The sequence below is a fragment of the Hydra vulgaris genome, chromosome 01 (genome assembly GCF_038396675.1).
Source record: "Hydra vulgaris chromosome 01, alternate assembly HydraT2T_AEP".
NCBI classification, from domain to species: Eukaryota; Metazoa; Cnidaria; class Hydrozoa; order Anthoathecata; family Hydridae; genus Hydra; species Hydra vulgaris.
Genome location: NC_088920.1, coordinates 5862629 through 5884386, shown reverse-complemented (window position 1 = coordinate 5884386; position 21758 = coordinate 5862629). Strand labels below are relative to the sequence as shown.

The 21758-nt window shown below is 25.2% G+C and overlaps 1 protein-coding gene across 1 annotated transcript; it reads right to left on the bottom strand.

Annotated features, from left to right (window-relative positions):
• Window positions 1–19613: 19613 nt before the first annotated feature.
• LOC101240385 (zinc finger MYM-type protein 5-like) lies at window positions 19614–21095 on the bottom strand. Its single transcript, XM_065786299.1, has one exon. It carries the CDS (start codon window positions 21093–21095, stop codon window positions 19614–19616), a length of 1482 nt encoding a protein of 493 aa, XP_065642371.1.
• Window positions 21096–21758: the final 663 nt, after the last annotated feature.

Sequence of the window (21758 nt, the reverse complement as noted above, 5' to 3'; positions counted from 1 at the left end):
ATGTCTTATAGTCTAACTCAATTACGTAGTTTAAGCGATAAACGCAATTTTCCTAACCTCATAATGGCCTAAGCCCGCAGTTTTCAGTGAAAGTTTATTTTCAAATATGTGTATTGACCTTTCATCTAACATTTTTTTTAAAAAATACCTATGTGGTATTGCAATAGTGAGAAAAAATAATATATATGAAGATTTCTTTTTTGATCAAGGGCAGCCCTCTCTAAGGATTAGATAGACCTCATTACTCTGACTTAATGACTTTTTAAAACAGTTGTTAAAATGACTCTCTTTAAGATTGTTATTATTATTTTTATTTGCTGTTTCTATCTATAATAGGAGATCAATTCAAAAGTATTATTCTAAATAAAAACTATTTTACTAATGTATAAATATGGGGAAAATTTGCTAAGTTACTTGGCGTTCAAATGAATAAAAATTTGTAATGAAGAAATTATATTGGCCACAATGAAATAAAAATCTTAACTGTAATAGGTATTTTATTTGATTCTCCCTAATTTCTTGACTTCTCTTCAAGAAAAAACTATATTTCAGTTTAATTCATATCCATCTCACATATGCTAATACAATATATGCTAATACACACAAAACAAAATTAGTTAAAGTGCAATGCTTGGAAAACCATGCTTGTAGAGCAATTCAATGTCTAAGTAAAATAGATAATCCTTCTAATGATGACAAATATAAAAGTGTTAAACTTGGAAAAACATAATTTAGATTTTTATTTTTATGTTTAAATATAAAAATAATATGGTACTATAATCCTTTTTAGACATTTTTGATAGATTTGTAAAACAATTCTGAGGATGTCATCAGAATTATATTTTTCTACTGTATTGAAACCTAAATTAAAAATTAAAAATTGCGGAGAAAACATAAACATTATGTAATGTCTCCTAAAGCTTTTATTTTTTTAAAAAGTCTTAAAACTCAAAACTGTGAATATAATGCAAAATAATTCTAATCTTTTATTTACTTTTTTTTAGGCATTATACTCCTAAATTCTCTGAATAATCTTTTATTTTGGAAAAATAAATATGTACAACAGTTTTTACAGCAAAGTTAATACTAAAATTTGTATCAATAATTTATTAATATACTTTTTCAATGTGATCCGTAATAATTTTGTATTTGTATTTTCTTTTTCACTTTTTAAAAAATGTATTTTTTATGTTATACCTAAAAACAAGAAAAAAATTTTAAAAATGAAGCTTTAACTTGTAAAAAATCTAAAAATATAAAAACATCCGTGGGTAAGTTAAGGGTTATGGTTGTTAAAAAATAACGTTGTAGGAGAGTGGGAAGTAGGTTAGGATTTGTGACAAAGGGAAAGTATGGTCAAAAGGTTCACAAAAAGCATTTCATATTTTAAGAGCAGCCACTTAGTTGCAAAATCCAATTAATTATTAATAAATTCTCCCATTATTATTTTTATCCAAATAGCTAAACGAGGGGATTCTTTTATGGCGTATGGATCTAAAGTATTGTAGGTTTTTAAATTTTAAAAATATAACTAAGTTTTCTCATTTGAAATGTTTACTTTATTGTTGTACTATTTATATTAAGAAATGGGAAAATTGTTAACATGTTGTTGCTATTTATACTAGAAGATCAATTTAAAAGTATTTTTCAAAAAATATTTTTTATTCCCTGTACGGGACCTATAAGTTGTAACCATATGGTGCTAAACGAATTTTCAAGCAATAATTTTCAAATATTAAAAGTAAGTCTATAAATTCCGATAGTTCAATTTATAGATCTATATTAGGGAAGGTCAATTTTCAAACTGAGCTATTGGACAAGTTGAGTCAGGTTTTTTCAATTATATAATAATGATTATTGTAAAAAAAAAATTAAAAAAATATAGTTGTACTATTTTAAGTTAAAGTATCATTCTGAAGGAATTTTTGACAATTGCTTAGTTTTTGAAGGAACGCTAAATTTTCATACATTTTATTGTATAAAAAAATTTTCAAAAAAGTTTCAAATAAAAACACGTTAAAAATAATCTTTTGAAAGATTAATTTTTTTAAATTTATAAGGTTTAAAATATTTTTTAAATAAAAATAGTTTTTATTTTACTTTTATATATGTCCTATTAACTAATAATGTTTTATATTTTTTTGTAATAATGATTATCAAAATAGATAAGTTTTTTGAACTTAAAATGACATAGAGTAACGATTTTATTTTATTTTGTCCTAACTAACTCAGTTACTTAAACAAATGCGCGGGTAAGTAACTCTAGTTAAATCAAAAATCTAACAAATAGGAAATACAGTTAGCGGAAATTCACTTTTTAGCGTGTTTTGAGTCTAAAAGTCCTGATTTGTAAATGTAATTATTTCTCTAAATCGAATCAGCCCGATTTTAAAAAAGTCGTTGAAATCAAATGCTGAATTCAATTTCATTGTTTTTATCAAATAAAAAACAATATTTTGGGCAAACAATGTCAAAAAGCCCAGCTATTTGGGTTTTTTAATATTGTTGGTCACTAAAAATGGAAAATAAAATCTTTTTTTGGCCGTTTTTTTTTAGACTTCCTATATTTTAAGACCCAGGTAGACCAGGTAGTTTGAATATAATTTTATTACTTTATTTTAATCATTTCTTTTCTTAAAAAAATTATTTTATTACTTTTTTTGTTACTTAAGATATTAAAACTGTTTTTTTTTTTAATGGTGTTGCTTATGTATTACGGATATTTATAAGCGTTACTATTGGGGCTGGGTGATAAGGCTATATTTAATTGTTCTTTTTTATATTGTTGTACATTGTAAACATTTTTAACTGCGAAATAAACTTAAGTAAGTTAGTATAAATTTTTTTTTCACTTATATTACAGTTTTCTCAAAAAAATGTTGCAGAATGGGAAGCTAAAATTTTTATAACATTTTTAATGGTTATAAAGTGCACTTATCTCAACTAGTCCAATGTCCATTTTCCGAAAAAAGTTAAAAATTGACCTGTCCTACAATATATTAGCTTGTTAAGACATAAAATAGATAAAGTACATTCGGCTTGTTTATCTTCTTATGAAAAATCTTATAAAAAACATCTTATAAAAAATAAGTTTAAATCAAATAAATCAAAACGTGTACGAAATTAATATATACTTAATCTTACAATTCATGTATAAAATAAAACACGAACTATCTCCAACAATATTTAATCACTATTTTAGTAAAATAAGCCATAAATACCCCACCAGATTATCCGGAAACTATTGTGTAACTCCAAAATTTAATCTTAAGTTATGTTCTTATTCTATTTAGTATCGGGGAAAATTTCAATTTATGGAAAAGTTTTAAACAGATTGTTCATAATATAAAAAAACACTTCCGCAATTCAAAGCTAATTTAAAATATCATTTAGTAAATATGGATTGTAATATTCTTAATATCGCCAGTCTTTTTTTGAAGTTATCAAAATAAATTTATAATGATACATTAACTTAAAGAACTTTAACAAGTTAACTAACAAAAAACTAAAATTAATAAGAAGATCAACTATTATTAATATGAATATCAATGTCTTTATCACACTTCTTTAAAAATGTTTACTTTTGAATATTTAGTCTTGAAGTTTAAAAAGTTTTAATTCTTGTTTCATTTAATCTAAACATGCATCTTTTTGTAAATTATCTTATATTTATTTTACTTTTGACACTTTTATATATTTTATGTTGTTGTGGATGGAATATTATTCATTTTATTATAAAAACGACGATACGAGGCAGCATGTATATATATATGTATGTGTGTATGTGTCATGTGCGTATGTGTGTATGTATATACACATATATATTTATAGATTTTATATCTTTTTTAACTAGGTTTACTTTTAATTTTTTAGCACTTTTTTGTTTCTTAACTTCTTATACTTGACGTTTTGTGAAGATTTTTTAATATTTTACGGTCTTGTAAAATACGATTGTAATGGGGCTCGGTGATAAGGCTAATTGATGCCTTCTTCTTGCTCCAGCCATTTCCTTTTGATATATTTGTACGTTGTATATATTCTTAACGGCGAAATAAATGAAACTACTACTAAAATCAAGCAAATGGCTTGTTTAAATCTTATGCTTCAAAAGTACGCAAAAGTCAATTTTTTAATTTCTTTTTTTAATTTTTTAATTTTATTTTTATGCAAAGTCTTTGGTAAGCGATCGTTCATAAAGTACGTACGCTTGAAGGGGAAGAGGGGTCTGCAAAAAATTCGCTTTGTGCTAGTATATTCGTCTAGTTGAAAACAGCCATTATTGCTTATTACATAATGAAATTTCTTCTGGGCGGAAACGTCCTTTTAGGGGAAAAATTTATTTTGAAATAATTTCCCCCTTTTATAATTTTTCCCCCTATCTGCAAAATGAAATTTTTTCCGTGACTTTATTTTCCCCTAAATACTTACGTAATATATACTTTAATGTATACAAACTAACGTTATTGCGCAATTAAATATTATAAAATAGATCATTTAAATAAATGATAATCAAGTAATAAATCTGTATAAATAAACAACCTGTTTAAATGCTAAATTAAATTAGCAAATCCCCTTAAAATATAGTTGCTTAAATTTTTGTTATGGAACATTAGTTGCAATTAAGTTTTATTTTAAATTAATTAAGCTTCTTTTTCTTATTTATAAAATTAAAAAAAAAGTAAATAAGGACTAGTTACGCATTGAATCTGCCATTTTGAAAAATTTTCAAACGTGATTGTAAAAGATTTACAAATGCCAGAAACTCCAAATTTTCAGTGTATATTTAGAGTACCATCAACTGAGTTTGCTATCACGTATGAGAAAAACGGATAATTATTTTTTAAGTTATTCAATTTTTTTCCAAAAAGTAGTAATTTGAAGTTCCCATAAAAAAAAAAAAATGTACTTAAAATAAAAACTGAACTTTCATTGTGGTACAAACCCCAGGAACATTTACTAAAAAATCTAAAGATTGCCTAATAAAAAAAAGTATAGAATTGTTATTATTCTAAAAGTCACTAGCAAAGTATGATGCCTCTTCTTCATATTTTTTGTCAACACACTTTTTTTCATAACTTTTACTAACCTTATTTGGTATAAAGTATCGGCAGAAGAAATTTTTTTGTTTATACCTGCTGTGAAAGTCTTATATTCGTTATCAAAAAAACATTCATTGCACTTGAAAAACTTGCAATCGAAAATGAGGCTGTAGTTTTTTTTTTTTTTTTTTTTGATGTGTAATAACTGTTTTAAATTTATATTTACGTTTTCTAATTGTGCAAGAAGTTATTTTTTATTTGAAAGATACAAACAAACTTCTAATAAAAATAGTTTTTAAGCAAGCAAGCAAATATAACCAAAATATGTGGTATTATTAGTATACTTTAAGTTGTGAAACTTATCTTCAATTTTTTGAGCATTGGTAAAATATTAGGCTGACAGGATAAATCTGAAAGAATAAGCACGTCATTTTTTTTAGTGTTTGTATGAAAATCTTTTTAATTGTTTTGTATTTTGTTTACAACGTGTTGCGGTTTCAAAAAAATATGTTTGTTTTTGGATTTAACTTGAAATTAGTTTTAAAAATGACAAAAGAAGAAGACGTAAGAGAAAAAGTTATGCACAAATATTTACAAAATCCTAATAGTAGCTACAAGTCAACAGCAAAATCGTTGCAAATACATCCATACACCGTTAGTCGTGTTATTCAACGTTTTTCTCAAACAAAATCGATCAAACGCAAATCTGGTGGTGGAAGATTTTAAAGATATAAAACTAGTTAGAAAACTGGTTAACAGTTTTAAGAATAACCCAAGCCTTTCACTAAGGTAACGCGCAAAAATATATAGATTTTCTCATAGTTTTGTGGCAAAAGTTAGAAACAAACATAGTTTTCATTCTTTCAAAGCACAAAAAGTGCCCAGCCGTTCTGAAACTCAACAAAAAACTGCAAGAACCCGCGGCAGAAAGTTGTATGACAATTTTATTTCTGAAAGTTTCTGTTTTATTGAAGGCGATTAAACTAATATCAAGTACGATCATCAAAAAATTCCTGGTGCTGTTTATTATATTGCCATATATAGAGGAAAAGCAGTTAAGAAATTTAAATACACAAAACATGACAAGTTTGCTAAAAAAGCTTTGATTTGGCAAGCTATTTGCAGTTGTGGCAAAAAATCAGCACCTTATATTTCTCAGTCCACACTTTCTGGTCAAATATATGTTAAAGAATGTTTACAAAAACGCCTTTTACCTCTCATTAAATCACACAATAACAGACCTGTGTTCTGATTTAGCTTTAACTAATTATTGTAAACTAGCTATGGAATGGTATAAAAAGAATAATGTGAAGGTTGTGCCGAAAACAGAAAACCCTCCAAATTGACCAGAATTGAGAGTTATTGAAAATTACTGGGCTATTATTAAAAGAAAAATGAAAAAAACAAAAAACCTTTGCAGAAACAATAAAGATATTAAAATATCATTTAATAGCTTTGCAGAAACAATAAAGATATTAAAATATTATTTAAAAAAGCACCAAATAGTTTTGATTCTTATTATGTGCGCTAGCTTATGGGTACCACTAAAGCAAAAGCTCGTAATTTTGTTAGATTACAAAAGGAATAATTAATTGATTTGATCTTCTTATACTATTGTATTAAAACTATTACTTGGTTCGAAATAAAAATTGAGGAGTACTTTGTTCTAGTTGTTTTTCTACTTTCAAATTTATTTCGTCTCACAAGTTTTCTCTAAAAACTTGACTATAAAGCTAAAAAACTAATAAACAAATTTGTTGCTATGGCGGTTGCTAGAGAAGTTTGAAAAACTATAGTGTACATATTTAAAAAACTAAATTAGTCTACAACAAACTGTTTTTACACTACTAATCTCTGTTAAGTTCATCATTAAAATTGACTAAAAACAATTTTCAGAATTTTTTTGATTTTTATGGGGATCTGCTACCTTAACTAAATAAACCTTCATAAAAAAAAAAGTTTCAATTGAATCAAATGCATCAATTGTAAAGAAAAGAGACATTAGTTTAAACATTGTTTTACAATCCGAAAACAATTTACTAAATTTGTTTTTTTTGATAAATAACAAAATAACTGCAAACAAGTTTAAAACGTGTTTGAATTTTTTTTTTTTTTTAACAAAACAAACAAAGCTTACTAATTTTTTAAAACATTTAAAACATACGTATTTTTTCGGAATATTTATTAACTAGTTATCCAAACTCTGTGTGTATTTTTTGTTATGGTTAGTTAAATAAATTTATATAACTGAGATTCGTTTTATGAAATAAAGTAAATTTTCACGTGAATATGGGCGTAAGAAGGAGATGGAAATTATCAACATCTAAAACAAGTTAAACAACATTTTTTAACTGTATTTTAACTGCTGAATTGAGTTTTTATTTATTTTTTATCTTTTTAATCAAAATACTAAGGGCCATGTGAAAATTTTTGCATCAAACCACGCATATTATCACTTTTTAGTATAATTTATTTAAATAGCTAAAATAGCGTAACAATAATTACATATGAAAACCACAGGGGAAAAAGGGCACATGTTACATTTTCCAATTATTTGAGTTATGGCCCCTACTATATAAATATTAGCCTAAAGGTTAGCAAAATAGTAAAATCTAACCCAAATAAGGCCTATTTAATGCTACAGAAACACCCAAATAAAAGGCATACAGGAGAAAAACATAACACTTTCAAAGACCAAATTTCATTTATCTTTAAAGTGGAAATGTGTGACATGTGCCTTTTTCCCCTGTAGCCTTTAAATGTTTTATAGTAAAAAAAAGTTAGTGAAAAAATTACCGGGGAAATCTTTATTACGCGTGAAGAAGAAGCAATGTATCTCCCCAGAATGTTTATTCTTAAATATATATTCGGGGAAAAAGTTTGTCTCGGTACGTACTTTCCTAAGGGATATGAATTTTTTAGGAACATTTTTCACGCGACATCAGCACTTACTTGCTTACGAAATATGAAATTCTTTATTATGTCGACTTAGGGTTGATCCAATGTTTCATTTACGTTAGGACAACACATTGTGCAATGCAAAACGCTATGTTGACAAATCAAAATTTTTCTTTTAAAAAACACTCTATTCTTCTTCAAATGAGAAATACATCAACTTTAGAAAATGGTAAATAGAAAAAAAAATATAAATAGATAGTTTAAAAGAAATTTTATTCTGTCGACCTGTAGTATTTAAACATAGCAGCGTCGACTTTAGGCTCATCCAGGCTTATATTATATATATATTATATACATATATATATATATATATATATATATATATATATATATATATATATATATATATATATATATATATATATATATATATATATATATATATATAAACTAGTAAAAAACACTTATCTAACTTTTATGTTCTACTTTAAGTTTCACCATTGCTGGATCATCAGGAAGAGTGCACAATATAACTCTTCCTGATGATCCAGCAATGGTGAAACTTAAAGTAGAACATAAAAGTTAGATAAGTGTTTTTTACTAATTTATTATTGCTCTGTTCTTTAATAACATTGAGCACTCTATTATCATATATATTATAAAGAGGTAAATATTTTACTTGGTTACATATTATTAACTTATTATTAAGTTCTTATTAAGTTGGTAAAAAAAGTTTATTATTGATTACAACAATGTTATTATTGAAGGAATGTAAAGACTGGTACTAATGCGAATATAATGTATAAACAACTACAAAAAAAGTCTTTTAGGAATCATAATTAGTATATTCAAACGACTATTTGAATATGTTACATTATATAAGTAATGAACTAAAGTGTTCACAAAGTTTTTATTTTTACATATATAAATGTTTTACAATAATAATTTTTCATACAAACGTTGATGTATATTTTAAAAAACTGTGTTTCTCTGATTTATATTTAATAATATCCATTTATATGTTGCATGCTCAAAAACAAAAGAAATTTGTAGTTTGTTTTTCAAAGTTGATAAGCATCTGATACAAGGTATCGGATAAACTTATTATGAGGTTATAGTAAACTGATGCAAGTTATCAGATTATTAAAAACCTTGATGTTTGTGTTAAGGATATCTAAGTAAAGCCATAATCCAAGCAGGGATGTGGAGTCCCAAAAGGACTCCGGATTTGTATGTCACAATAAGATTATTTCAAGTATTGTGAATTTCAAAATAGGTATCACAGATGTAATGACTTGCAAGGCTGCTCAGTTTTATGGCTTTATATTAAAAAATTTGTGCTGGCGAACATTAAAAAGGATTTACAAGCAATAAAGTTTTTGGTTTTATTTTATTTCTGAAAATCCTTTTACATTTTAATTATATCTCAATTTAAATAATTTGAACAAATTATATTTGTTCATTTAATTAATATATTTTTTTAGACTTGGATTTTATTCATATCATTTCAAGATATTTTTATATAACCTTTACAAAAAAGATAAGATATTCAAAATATGAAAATAATTTATTTCTATTAGTTTTTATAAATATTATCTGTTATAAAAATATCAATAAGATGACACCTTTCTTAATGTTATGCTTTTGATTTTTTTTTAATAAATTAAGGTGTAGATGTGTATAGTAGTTCTATTGGTTTAAGATTATTTTATTATAGTTTATAATTTTATTGGTTTAAGGTTAAGTTATTATATTGGTTTAAGATTAACTTAAGTTTAGCTATTACAACCACAACAAATCTATAGCTTGGCTGTTCAACAAGCTATGCAAACTACAGTGTGCGTAGATTTATGAAATAGAATTTAAAAATTGAATGAAAATAGAGCATGTATGATAAATTGGTAGGGTAGTAGTAATTTCTTATGTTTTTTTTTTAAGTATTGGCAGGCTCTACTTGACAACTTACTTTCCTGCAACGAAATCAAAAGAACCTCCAACTACAAACCAATTTAAAAAATTTTCATAGCAGCATTTTTTTAGAAGAATTTTCCCTTTATTTTATTTACTTATCAGATAACTTATATTTCATAATTTCTTTAAGTTCTTTTTCGAGATGTTTAATTTTGATGTTTTACAAAGTTTTAGTTTAAAAAATAATATTTACATTTTGATTTTTAGTTTTTTAATAATTAACTTTTATTCAGAAGTACAATTATAATTGTAGTATCCAACATTTTGTAATATTTTTTCTGTAAATATCAATTTGATATTATGTTATCAATGTGAAAGTATAATCTCAAGATATAATTAAAAAAATGGTACGACGAGGTACATAAACATACGCTTTGTTTGCTAATAAAATTCAGGTTTTGCGCAAAATGTCTGTACCAATAGAAAACAATTGCAAAATTTTTTAATTTTGATTGGTCTAATAAATTTTTACCGTTATTTTACATGGCTTTTACTTACTATGACTGTAAGTGGGAAAACACGCGCAAACTGGCGATAGGGAAATTCTTCAACAAAAATTAACGCCGTGGTTGAAGAATTTGAAAGATAACCTTAAAAAATGTTTAGATCGAAGACGAGCTCTTACAAGATCTGGAGCTGGAGCACTTTCCTACCAAAGTTTACACTTTGATCAAATGGTTTTCCTTTATGAAAAAAGTTCCAACAAACCAACTGACAGTATTTTAAAATTGACTACTGAGTTGACAAATGCTAAAAACCTGACTGAGAGTAATACTAGTTTGACTACAGAATTGACAACCCCACCTACTATTTCTCATTCGTTTATACCTGCAGATAATTCAAGTGAGAAATGTATAGATATACATGTAAATAAGAAGGGAAAATCATTTATAGTCAAATCAGATAACCTTTTTTTTAAAGCAAACGAAAGATCTTGACAATCGCATAGTTGATTCTTTGGTAGAAAAAAATAAAACAATCTGTGAACTGTCATCTTTTTGTAATAGTCTTATTCCTGTGTTGCAAGGATTGCCGATAAAAAAGACAAGATTAGCCAAGTTAAAAATAAATCGACTTTTTTTTGAAATAGAATTTGGAGTCGAATATGAGGACATTTAGAAGTTGTACTTATTTTTCTCTCAAAGATAAAAAACAAAAAAGTAATTATTATAAATTAATATATAATACTTTTACACATAATATAATATTAATAGTTTTAATTTTATTTTACTTGCATTACGATATCTAACTACCAATCGACTGCACCTTCTTGATTAAACAATTCTTTAAAGGAGTCCCTTATTTTTTTTGCAGTGTCAGTGTAGTAATTTGATGTACTATTTATAACTAAACCATTTACACTTGGCGCCTCTTTTCTCCAATCATCAAGTTGTATTCCATTCGGTCCATTCCATTCCTGATCAAAGTTTTAAAGGCAGTAACTATTATTGTTATTTATATTTTCAGTCATTAGAAAATTATGTAAAGCGACTACAGCCTTTGTTATTGCAATAGTTGAAGGGTACATTCGAAAATTTTTAAAAAATCTCATGATTATAAAGTGTCAAATCATTAAAAAGAGTCGGATATTCCCCCTTTAACTTTCTCTCTTTGTAAATCTTTCTTATCCAAAAACGTATTATTTTTTTCTCTTTGCCATATATAAATATTCATGTATTACTTTCTGACAAAAAGTAAAAATCTTAACTTTTCCATCTTATTTTTTATCGCAAATTTTTATAAAGCAACAAAAGCTTTTGTTTTCATGTGGAGATTGACACATTTTCGCGGTACACAAGTTTGATTCATCTGCGCATGTGGAGCAGCGACAAATATCGCGCATGGCGACTTTAATTCGACTAGTGTATAAGCGCCTTTAAGGTCTATTTATTAGTCGTAAAAAAAATGTTTAAATTAATTTTTAAACAAAACTTTTCACAAAAAAATTGAAAAGCATTTTTAAAAAAAAATATATTAACTTAAAATATTTATTAACAATGCTTGGTGTAGCACTAACGCGACGAAAATAAAAAAATTGCTTAGCAAACAAAAACAGGCTATAAGGATAATTTCAAACGTAGATCGCTTCTCACACACACAAACACTATTTAATGAACTCAATATCCTAAATGTATATAAACTAAACCTCTATCAAGTTCTTATTTTCATGTTCAAACTTGATAAAAATATATTACCAATCTTATTTTATTCAATTTTTGAAAAAATAAATCACATATACCCTACCAGATTTTCAAAATACAACTACATTCAATCCAAAACATATTATTTCGCTACTAAATTCTCTATTGTAAACAGAGGACCAAAGTTGTGGAACATAATATTAAATAATGAAATGAAAACTAATTATTCTCTAAACCAATTCAAAACAAAACTTAAGCAATTACTTTTGTTAACTGAAAATGAATTAAATTTTTTCTAATAAAACTTCTTTATATTAGAAATCAATAATTAATAGTTAATTAATTAATTACTTTGTATTATTAATACATAATTAATCAATAATTGTACATATATTTTTATCATTTTAAATGATAATCTTCTTTTTGAGAAATTTATTTTTTATTTTGCGTTATTTATTAATCTTTTACTTTTATTTTATACTGTTTATTTGCTTTTACTTAATTGGCAATGAAAAGTATTATAAATATAATTAAATAAGTTAAACTATAAAATACTCTACCAATAAAATGTTTTCATATAAAATCATATCTTCTTATTTTTCAAACCAATTCTTGAATGTTATTTTTGTAATTTAATATTTTAATAAATTTTGTTTCTTTTATTTTACAAGGCAACTGTTATATCTTATTTTTTGAAAAACTATTAATTTTAAACGATATGCGATATATTTAAATTTTCTTTTCATAATATATATCAGAGATATATACATTGAAACTATATTTTATTGTCAAACTATATTTTGTCTAGTAATGACGCATTTTTTGGGGCTTAATGATAAGACTAAATTTGTCTTCTTCTAGCCCCGGTCATGTAATTCTTTTTTTATAAGTTACGACTGTAAATTTTTTTTTATCGGCAAAAGTGTAAATAAATAAATAAAAAACATTTTCTATTTTATAACATTTTGATCGATTAAGTAAAATTTGAAGACGATTTAAAATAAAGTAAAAACGTCAGATGAAACATGAAATTTCGAACTAAAAAGCTTTAAAGAAAAATTCTTCTAAACCATCGAATTTTTTTATTTTCTCGAAGACACATATCTCTTAAATAAAGAATGGCGAAAACCTTAACAAATTATTTCTTATAAACATAAATTTGTGTAAAAAGTGCTTAAAAAGTGCAAATCTAACATAAAAACATTTTTTTTTAAAATTATAAAATTATGTTTGAGCAAAATTTAATCAAATCGAAAACTTATGACTTTATCTTAAATATAGTACGATACTATTTGAAAAGAAATTAATAACAAAATTAAAAAAAATATATTTAATTTGCATATTTAGTAAAAATTCTTAAACATAATAAAAAATAAAAGTATACATAAAATATTTATCAAATATTTATTAACAATATTATTGAAAAAATTATTTATTAATAACATAATAATTAAAAACTGAAAATATAAAAATATAAAAAAAAAAACAATAATTATGTACCGTAATTTATCACTATAATTATTAGTATAATATTACTAATAATAATAGCAATAAAATTAAATATATATATATATATATATATATATATATATATATATATATATATATATATATATATATATATATATATAAATTTATAAACCATATTAATAGTTATATTTAATAATTTATATTATAATTATTACTATTAATATATGTTAAAACGAATTATTTTATGATATTTTATTAATAAAAATTTAAACTTTTAAATAAACCGGAGAAATTAATTCGTGTATTTAAAAAAATATCTATTGTAAAATATTACTTAAAATATTTCATTAGTTATTTGTAATTATTGTTTTTATTTAATATATTTAAGGTATTAAATATAAATGGTGTTTTTTAATTTTTTTAATTCATCGAGGTTACTAATATCTTTTTCATGGTACGCGATCCTAAACTTGTTGATTTTCGAACAACTGATCCATTTATAAATTTCTTTAATAAAATTTAATAAAATGTCTCTGTGAAGGTCAAGGTCTAATTCTTTACAAAAATTAATATACGGAAGAAAATTCTCAAAATCTTTTTTTTCTATAAAATATTCTGGGATCCATATTTCCAACAATTTAATTAAATTCAACACTTCAATCTTATCGTTCGGTTTCCATTCTTTGAAATTAATCGGACTAATAAAGCAGACATTGTAAACATTAGTTGAACATCGAATTAAAAGTTTTTTTTCTTCATCACTTAATATATTTTTATCAACACTTAACAGCGTTAACTTTCTTCCAGAATTTAAGTAATGATTTACGAAATAATTTTCGCAAGAAGTTTCGTAAGAAGTTTTTCCATTGTTAATCAAAATAATCCACTCTACTTTATCAACAATTGATTTAATTTCATCAGTAAATTCATCAAATGATGATTGACTTTCATAAAAACATTCAATGAATAAAACACGGAATTTGTTCATATCATAACTTTTATATAGACGATCTAAAGTAAAATTAAATTTTACTTGAATAAAAATAAAAATTAAAAATAATAATCAAAATTATGACATTCAAGGTAATCTTTGGAAATGAATACTTTTTTTCGAACAATTTTACTTTTCAGACGATCTAAAGTAAAATAAAATATTAATTATAAAAATAAACAAATAAATTATTAAAATAATAATCAAAATTATAACATTATAATATTCTACATATTCATACATATAATTTTATTAATTTTTATGAACTTAATGATTGAATAAAAAATCATATATATTATTTATTTTTATTAAATAGATTATTTTTACATAATAATATTATATACACAAATAAATATTCAATTAAAATGATATACAAAAATATTAAAATAGTAAAACTTTTAAATAAAATAATTCTTTAAAAAAAATTATAAAAATATAGACAATTTTTAAATTTTGTTAATTTAAACATTTTATCACATTTTTAAAACGAAATAATTTAAATATAAGTTATAAATTAAATATATTTAAAATAACATAACAAAAATTATTCATTTAGATAACTTAAAAATACTTTCTTTTATTCATATATTCCAAGAAAATTTCGTCGTTCGGTTGTTTAATAAAACATAAAACATTTTATTAAACAAGTGAATGTTTTTTATAAATCAAGTCTCAAAAGAAATTTTGTAAAAAGAATATTGTTCATTCGATTTCGACGTTTAAAAACTTTGACGAATTTATTTCTCTAAGGACGATTTATAATGAGTTCGTAAAATACTGCAACTTTCAACAGGTCAAGTGCAGGAATAAAATGCAGAAAATAAAGTTAGGAAAAATATTTCGCACTTTATTCACATAACTAACCCGTTCAAAATACCCGCATTTTCGCATTTTATCTGTCTTCCAAATGATATATTTTTAGAAATTTTATAAGATAAAATATAATATGCGATACAAACTGCGTTTCTTGATTTATACTGAGCGATTAAAGTCTAAACAGAAATACGCAAGACATGAAAAAAGGCTGTCATGGTGAATTACAAAGAAATTAGAAAGATTCATAATAAAGCGACATTTACACATCATATTTAACATTATTTCATCATTAAAGCATAGCTACAAAATGTAATATATATATATAATATATAAAAACAAGCAACAAACATACCTTAGATAAACCGATAATCGATTAAATTTAAAATTTACCATAAAATCGCATCAAATGACATATTGTTTTAAAAAGTAAAAAATAAGTCCATGTAACAAACATTTTAACGTAAACAAGAAAATAATTCCTCCTTCACAACTTTTTCATAAAAACAGTATTTCTCTGAAACTTTTTGCAAAAGAAACACAGGTTCATGCCAGAATATTTAACTTAGACGAACTGTCGACTTACATTAAAAACAGTACCATATTGAACAAATGTTGTAAACATATAAAACGAAAAAGAAACAAATAAAAACAGTCAGTTGAAAATGCAATTGAATAATACTTCATTATGTTATAAAAGTAGTATGACATAAATACGTACACATATTTATCATAATGTACTAGTTTTTGGCATACAAAAGTATGGCAAACATTTTTTAAAGTAAAAAATTTGTAAAAACAATGTTTTCCACGCGACGATAACATACTTTTTGCAGTGTAGAGTTTTTGTGGCGAGATGATGTTTTTTATTAAGAATTAAGTTTCATCAATTGTTGATGAAACTTAATTCTTAAGTTCATCAACAATTGATTTTATTTCATCATTTACTGATGAAATAAAATCAATTGTTGATAAAACTTAAGAATTTTTTAAGGTTTATAAATATGCATTTTTTTTTTGCACCACTTATGTTTTCTTTTTCAACATATTTATTTATTTTTTTACATCTATTTACAATCTACCTTTTAATTGAAAAACTTACTTATTCATACTCAATTATCGTATTTTCAAGAGGAAAATTATATTTTCATACGATGAAAAAAAAAAAAAATTAACGAATACAAAACTTCAATTTCGTGAAAGCGTTATTTTCAAGTTGCAATATTGTTATAAAGAATTTTCATACACAAATGGAGATGAAACTATAAAACCGTTCGTTTTTATAAAATATTTCACCATTTTCATATTAATTTAAAACTCTTTGCGTTAACATATAACTATTAAATATATAAATACTTTGAAAATTATAAACACGTATCTATGTGCTATGTTATATTAAAAAGAATAAGCTTAGAGATAGAAATCAAAATATTATAAAAAATGTTACATTAAATTGAAAGGTTTATATATTTTAGCAATTTAATCTTGCATATTTATAATATAATTTAACTAATATATCCACACAAAAAAATACTTATTATCATCAATCCTATACAAAAGACAGTCGTCCTAAGTTATTGTTTTAGAAATATAAAAATTTAGTTTAAAAACAAAAACTTTTTTAATAAAAACAAATAAATGAATAATTTACTTACGAATATATATTACTATATATAAATTACTTACGAATTTTAGGAAGTTTTGTTACCCGTGTATATTTTAATAAACGATGGTGAGTTCGTAAAACTTTTTAAGAAAAAAAAAAAGCTAGATTGTATATACTTAAAACTCGACGATCGAACTTTAAAAAAATCTTTTCACAAATTCGAACAAAATTTGAATCAACCGTTTAGTTTTATAGAATGATATCGTAACTATCGCAACCGTTTTTATGAGATATAAAGTCTAATAAATGTCAAAAATGTCAATAATGTACCTCCAAATTGCTTAGAAGTTAACAAAACATACATTAATTAAACAAACATAAGCTAACTGAACCAAATTTAATCTAATTATGCCTTTCCAGGTCTCACGAAGATTTTTTATATTTTCTGAAAAGAATTTTTTGAAATGTATTTATTTACTCAGTTTTATTAGATTATTTATGGTATATTTATTTACCCAGTTTTATTACATTAATTATGGTATATTTAATTTGCTAAGTTTTATTACATTATTTAAGGTATATTTATTTATTCAGTTTTATTACATTAATTATGGTATATTTAATTTACTCAGTTTTATTTCATTAATTAGGGTATATTTATAGCGTTTAAAGTTGTTAGTTTAATTATATTTGAAAAGAAAGTAGGGGAGAGTGGGGCACCATGATACATGGGGCACCACGAAACATTGTAATTGTGGAGGCATTTTAAGAGTTGTGACAACCACTTTTATATCGTAAAACAGTTACTACTAGAGCTATGTATCGAAAAAAAATTATAGCATTTGACAATTTTAGGCCTGCGAGGGGTCGAAATTTGTGTTTTTTTGATGACAAAGTAATTCATTACTTTTTAAAGCTCATAAGTTTTAAGGTACCTTATTTATTGTGTCTATCAGTAAGTAACATTATTTTGTAAACTTCAATACATAAGCGTTTTACTTTATTAAACAAAATCATTAAAATAACAAGTTGATACTAAAAATAAAGCAACTGTTTTCTTTTAGCAAGTCTGGGGTAACTTGATACAGCATTTGTGGGGGGCCCTAAAACTGTAGAATAGTACTCCACTGTGTCAAAAACAGTTTTTAAAATCATTTCTTTTAATATTTATAGCCAATTTTAAAAAGATTTATGTAAATAAAACACTAAGAGATCCCATTTCAATACAAAGTCATTATTTATTGACGCTTAAAAATGACATTTAAAACAATATATTATCTGGTCTTCTGAAATTTTACTTGGACAACTGGATGCATTATTTGGGTTAAAAATATTATTTTGTTTATATATAAAAAAAAATTCTGCTTTTTCTTTTATGTTTTATACTTTTTATTTACTTTTTTAATGATGCTCATAGTGTCAGGGCCGGCCTTACGGATTGCGGGGCCCAATTTAACGAATGCTTACGGGGCCCATCTCATTTTTTTATACAATAACTACTATTAATAAAATTATTGAAACAAGTTTATTATACAAAAAAACATAACTCCACAAACAAATCAATAAACAATAATAAAAATATTACAATGAATTTAAATAAAACAGTTCTTGTTATTGTCATAATAGACAAATAATCTATAAGTTAAAGTGGATCTTTCTTGCTTTTTTGCTTGCGAAATCTTTTAGAATTTTTTCATAATTAATTTCTCTACTTATAGGAGATTCAATTGATATTAGTGCCAAATTGTTTAGTCGTTCTTGGTTAATTACTGACCTAAGGTAGGTTTTAATTAATTTTAGTTTTGAAAAATTTCTTTCACCGGAAGCGACTGTAACTGGAATTGTCATCAGTATTTTTAGGGCTATGAACAAATTTGGAAATGCAGTCGATCTATCATTACAAGCCAAATATTTAAAGAGTTCTTTGGGTTTTTGTTGTTGAACGGGCAGTATTGGCTTAATTGCCTCCATTTCTTCGGAAAGCATGAACCCTTCTATATCTTTTGTAATGTCTGTCAAAGCAATTTCTAGGTAGGCTGAATGTTTTCTGAGATCTTCTTTAGACATATTTTGAAAATTATATAGAAATCCAAAAAGTTTATGGTGTTCTTTCAGCTGCATAAACCGTGGTTGAAGAGATTGCAATGCTTTGTCTACAACTTGATTGAAAAAATTTACCCGTAATTCTGTCTTGGGGTCTGAAATTGGTTCGTCAGAAGATTCATAAAGAAACATTTTCTTTTTCTTGTAACAGCGCTTCTGTTGAAATATGGGTTCAACTTCTAACTCATTTGCAAGCTCTATGGCATCAATCAATGCTGCTACAAAGCCTGTCTCTCGGTATGTCTTCAACCAATCAAACAATTTTTCAAAAGATGTTAGCCCCGCGGCAATGTTTATGGTATTGCTTTGAAGTTCCTTGCTAGTAAAATTTACTTGAAACAATAAAGAGTGCCAAAAACATAGTGCAATCAGAAACCTATAATTTGTCATTTGGCTTACTAATGATTCAGCCTCACTTTTCCCTTGAGCATAATTTGTGCTTTTTGCTAGTTCTTCTAAAGCATAACACACACTTCTGCGGCTTGAAATCGTACAGCTTTAACACTTTCCATTCTACATTCCCATCTTGTTTCTGATAATGGTTTAACAGACAGGCATTTCACATGCTTTTTAAAAACAGTTCATCTTTTTGTAGATGAAGCAAAAAGGGTGTAAATACGCTGCAGGGTTCCAAAAAATGTCATGGCATCTGAACACGTTTTAGCCATATCTCCTAGAACAAGATTATAATTATGGCACACACAAAGAGTATAGAAAGCTCGTGAATTTCTTTCCAAAAGTCGTGCTTGCACTCCAGAATTGTGCCCTTTCATATTAGCTCCATTGTCATACCCTTGTCCTCTGATGTTTTCAACATCTAGTCCTAGCATTTCAATTTCTTTCACAAGAGTGTTAAATAAATTTTCACCAGTGCTGCTCTCAGCTATAATAAACTTTATAAAATGTTCATAAATTCCTGCTGGGACATCTGAGTGTGTGCCATCAGCGACATATCTTAGCACCATTGACATCTGTTCCTGATGGCTGATATCAGGAGTGCAGTCAAGAATCACTGCAAAATACTTTGCCGACTTAATTTTAGCAATAATTTCCTGTAGAACAGCTTGGCCTATAGTATCAATAATTTCATTTTGTATGGTCTTGCCTAAATAGGGATCATGAATGTCTTTGTTAATAATTTTCTGTATATGATCTTGCATAACTGGATCAAATTTTCCTAGCAATTCAATGACGCCTAGAAAATTGCCATTATGTGGATTTCCAATTTGTTCTTCAGACCCACGAAATGCCAAGTTCCTTTCTGCCAAAAACTGTACAGAAGCAACAAGTCGCTCATAGACTTGATTCCAGCGTTTTGTTTCCTGTCTTATTAATTTTTCATTTAATGTATCAACAGTTAATCCAGTAGATAACCTTTGCTGCAGATCATAGCAATTAAGCGTACATTGCAAATGTTTTTTTGATTTTTCATGATCCTCTAATCTTGTATAAATATTTGACCAGCTGTCAAATCCAGAAGTAGCAAGTGCAGAATCAGAATTTGTGTCAAAAAGTTTGCAATAGTAACAGTAAACTTTATCAAATGATTCAGAATATATTAGCCATGGTCGTTCTATAACTTCCCCATTTTTTAATTTTCTTTTACAATGAAATTTCGAAAAATGTAACCCTTTTTCATTTTGCGGAAAATTTTCTACAATGATGTTAGGGGGTCCTTTGTTCACTAAATAATCTCTGACATTTTGATTTATTTTATTTGACCATGTAGCAGGGTCATCTTTTATCTTTAAAATATCACATAGTGCTGGGTTTGAATTTTCTTCTCTTGATTCTGAAATATCCTCATCATCCTTGTGTGTGTTAACAGATATATTTATACATAATTCAGATGAATTTTGTTGAGCATTACATCCAGAAAGAAAACTACTACTAGCTTCTGATGTAATTTCTTTAGAAATATTTGTTTCAATGTCGTCTGACTCGACTTGTTTGTCTGAATTTTCAGTTTCAAACAGATCTACTGATTTACTCAAATATTTATCTAACGCACCTTTTTCTTTTTCTGCTTCAGTTTTCTTTACCTTAGCTAAGGTTCTCTTCATGTTACCACTTAGATATTTTTTACCGACGTCCCTTTGTCTTTTACTCATATTTTGGCTTGTGTTCTTCAAAACTAAAAACTTATCTCTTTTTTTACTACTAAATTGCACAATAAAATAAAATAGTTTAATTAAACTAAATTAAACAAAAAATCCCCCTTACAAAATTAAAAGTAAAATTAACAAAACTAATATAAACATTTTCCCTTCAATTAGCTAAAACAATATAGAGATAAAATATAATAAAACATATTGATAAAGAGATAATAAATAAATAAATCCATTAGAATTATAGTAAGATTAAAACATAAAAATAGCTTTTTTTATTTGAAGCATGAAAACAAACATAAAAGTTCTTTTGTTTTTAGTTAATATAATGTTTACTGAAGTATTGAACTATATAGACTATGTGATTCTAGATACTATAATATAGTATCTAGTCTAGATAAATAAATCTTAAGTATCTAAACAACTCAACAAATTAAAACATAAATAAAAATAAATCTTAAGTATCTAAACAACTCAACAAATTAAAACATAAATAAAAATAAATCTTAAGTATCTAAACAACTCAACATATTAAAACATAAATAAAAATAAATCTTAAGTATTTAAACAACTCAACAAATTAAAACATAAATAAAAATAAATCTTAAGTATCTAAAC

Excerpts from the sequence above, each read along its gene's own strand:
- LOC101240385 (XM_065786299.1), bottom strand. The coding sequence starts at position 21,095 with ATGAAGAGAACCTTAGCTAAGGTAAAGAAAACTGAAGCAGAAAAAGAA.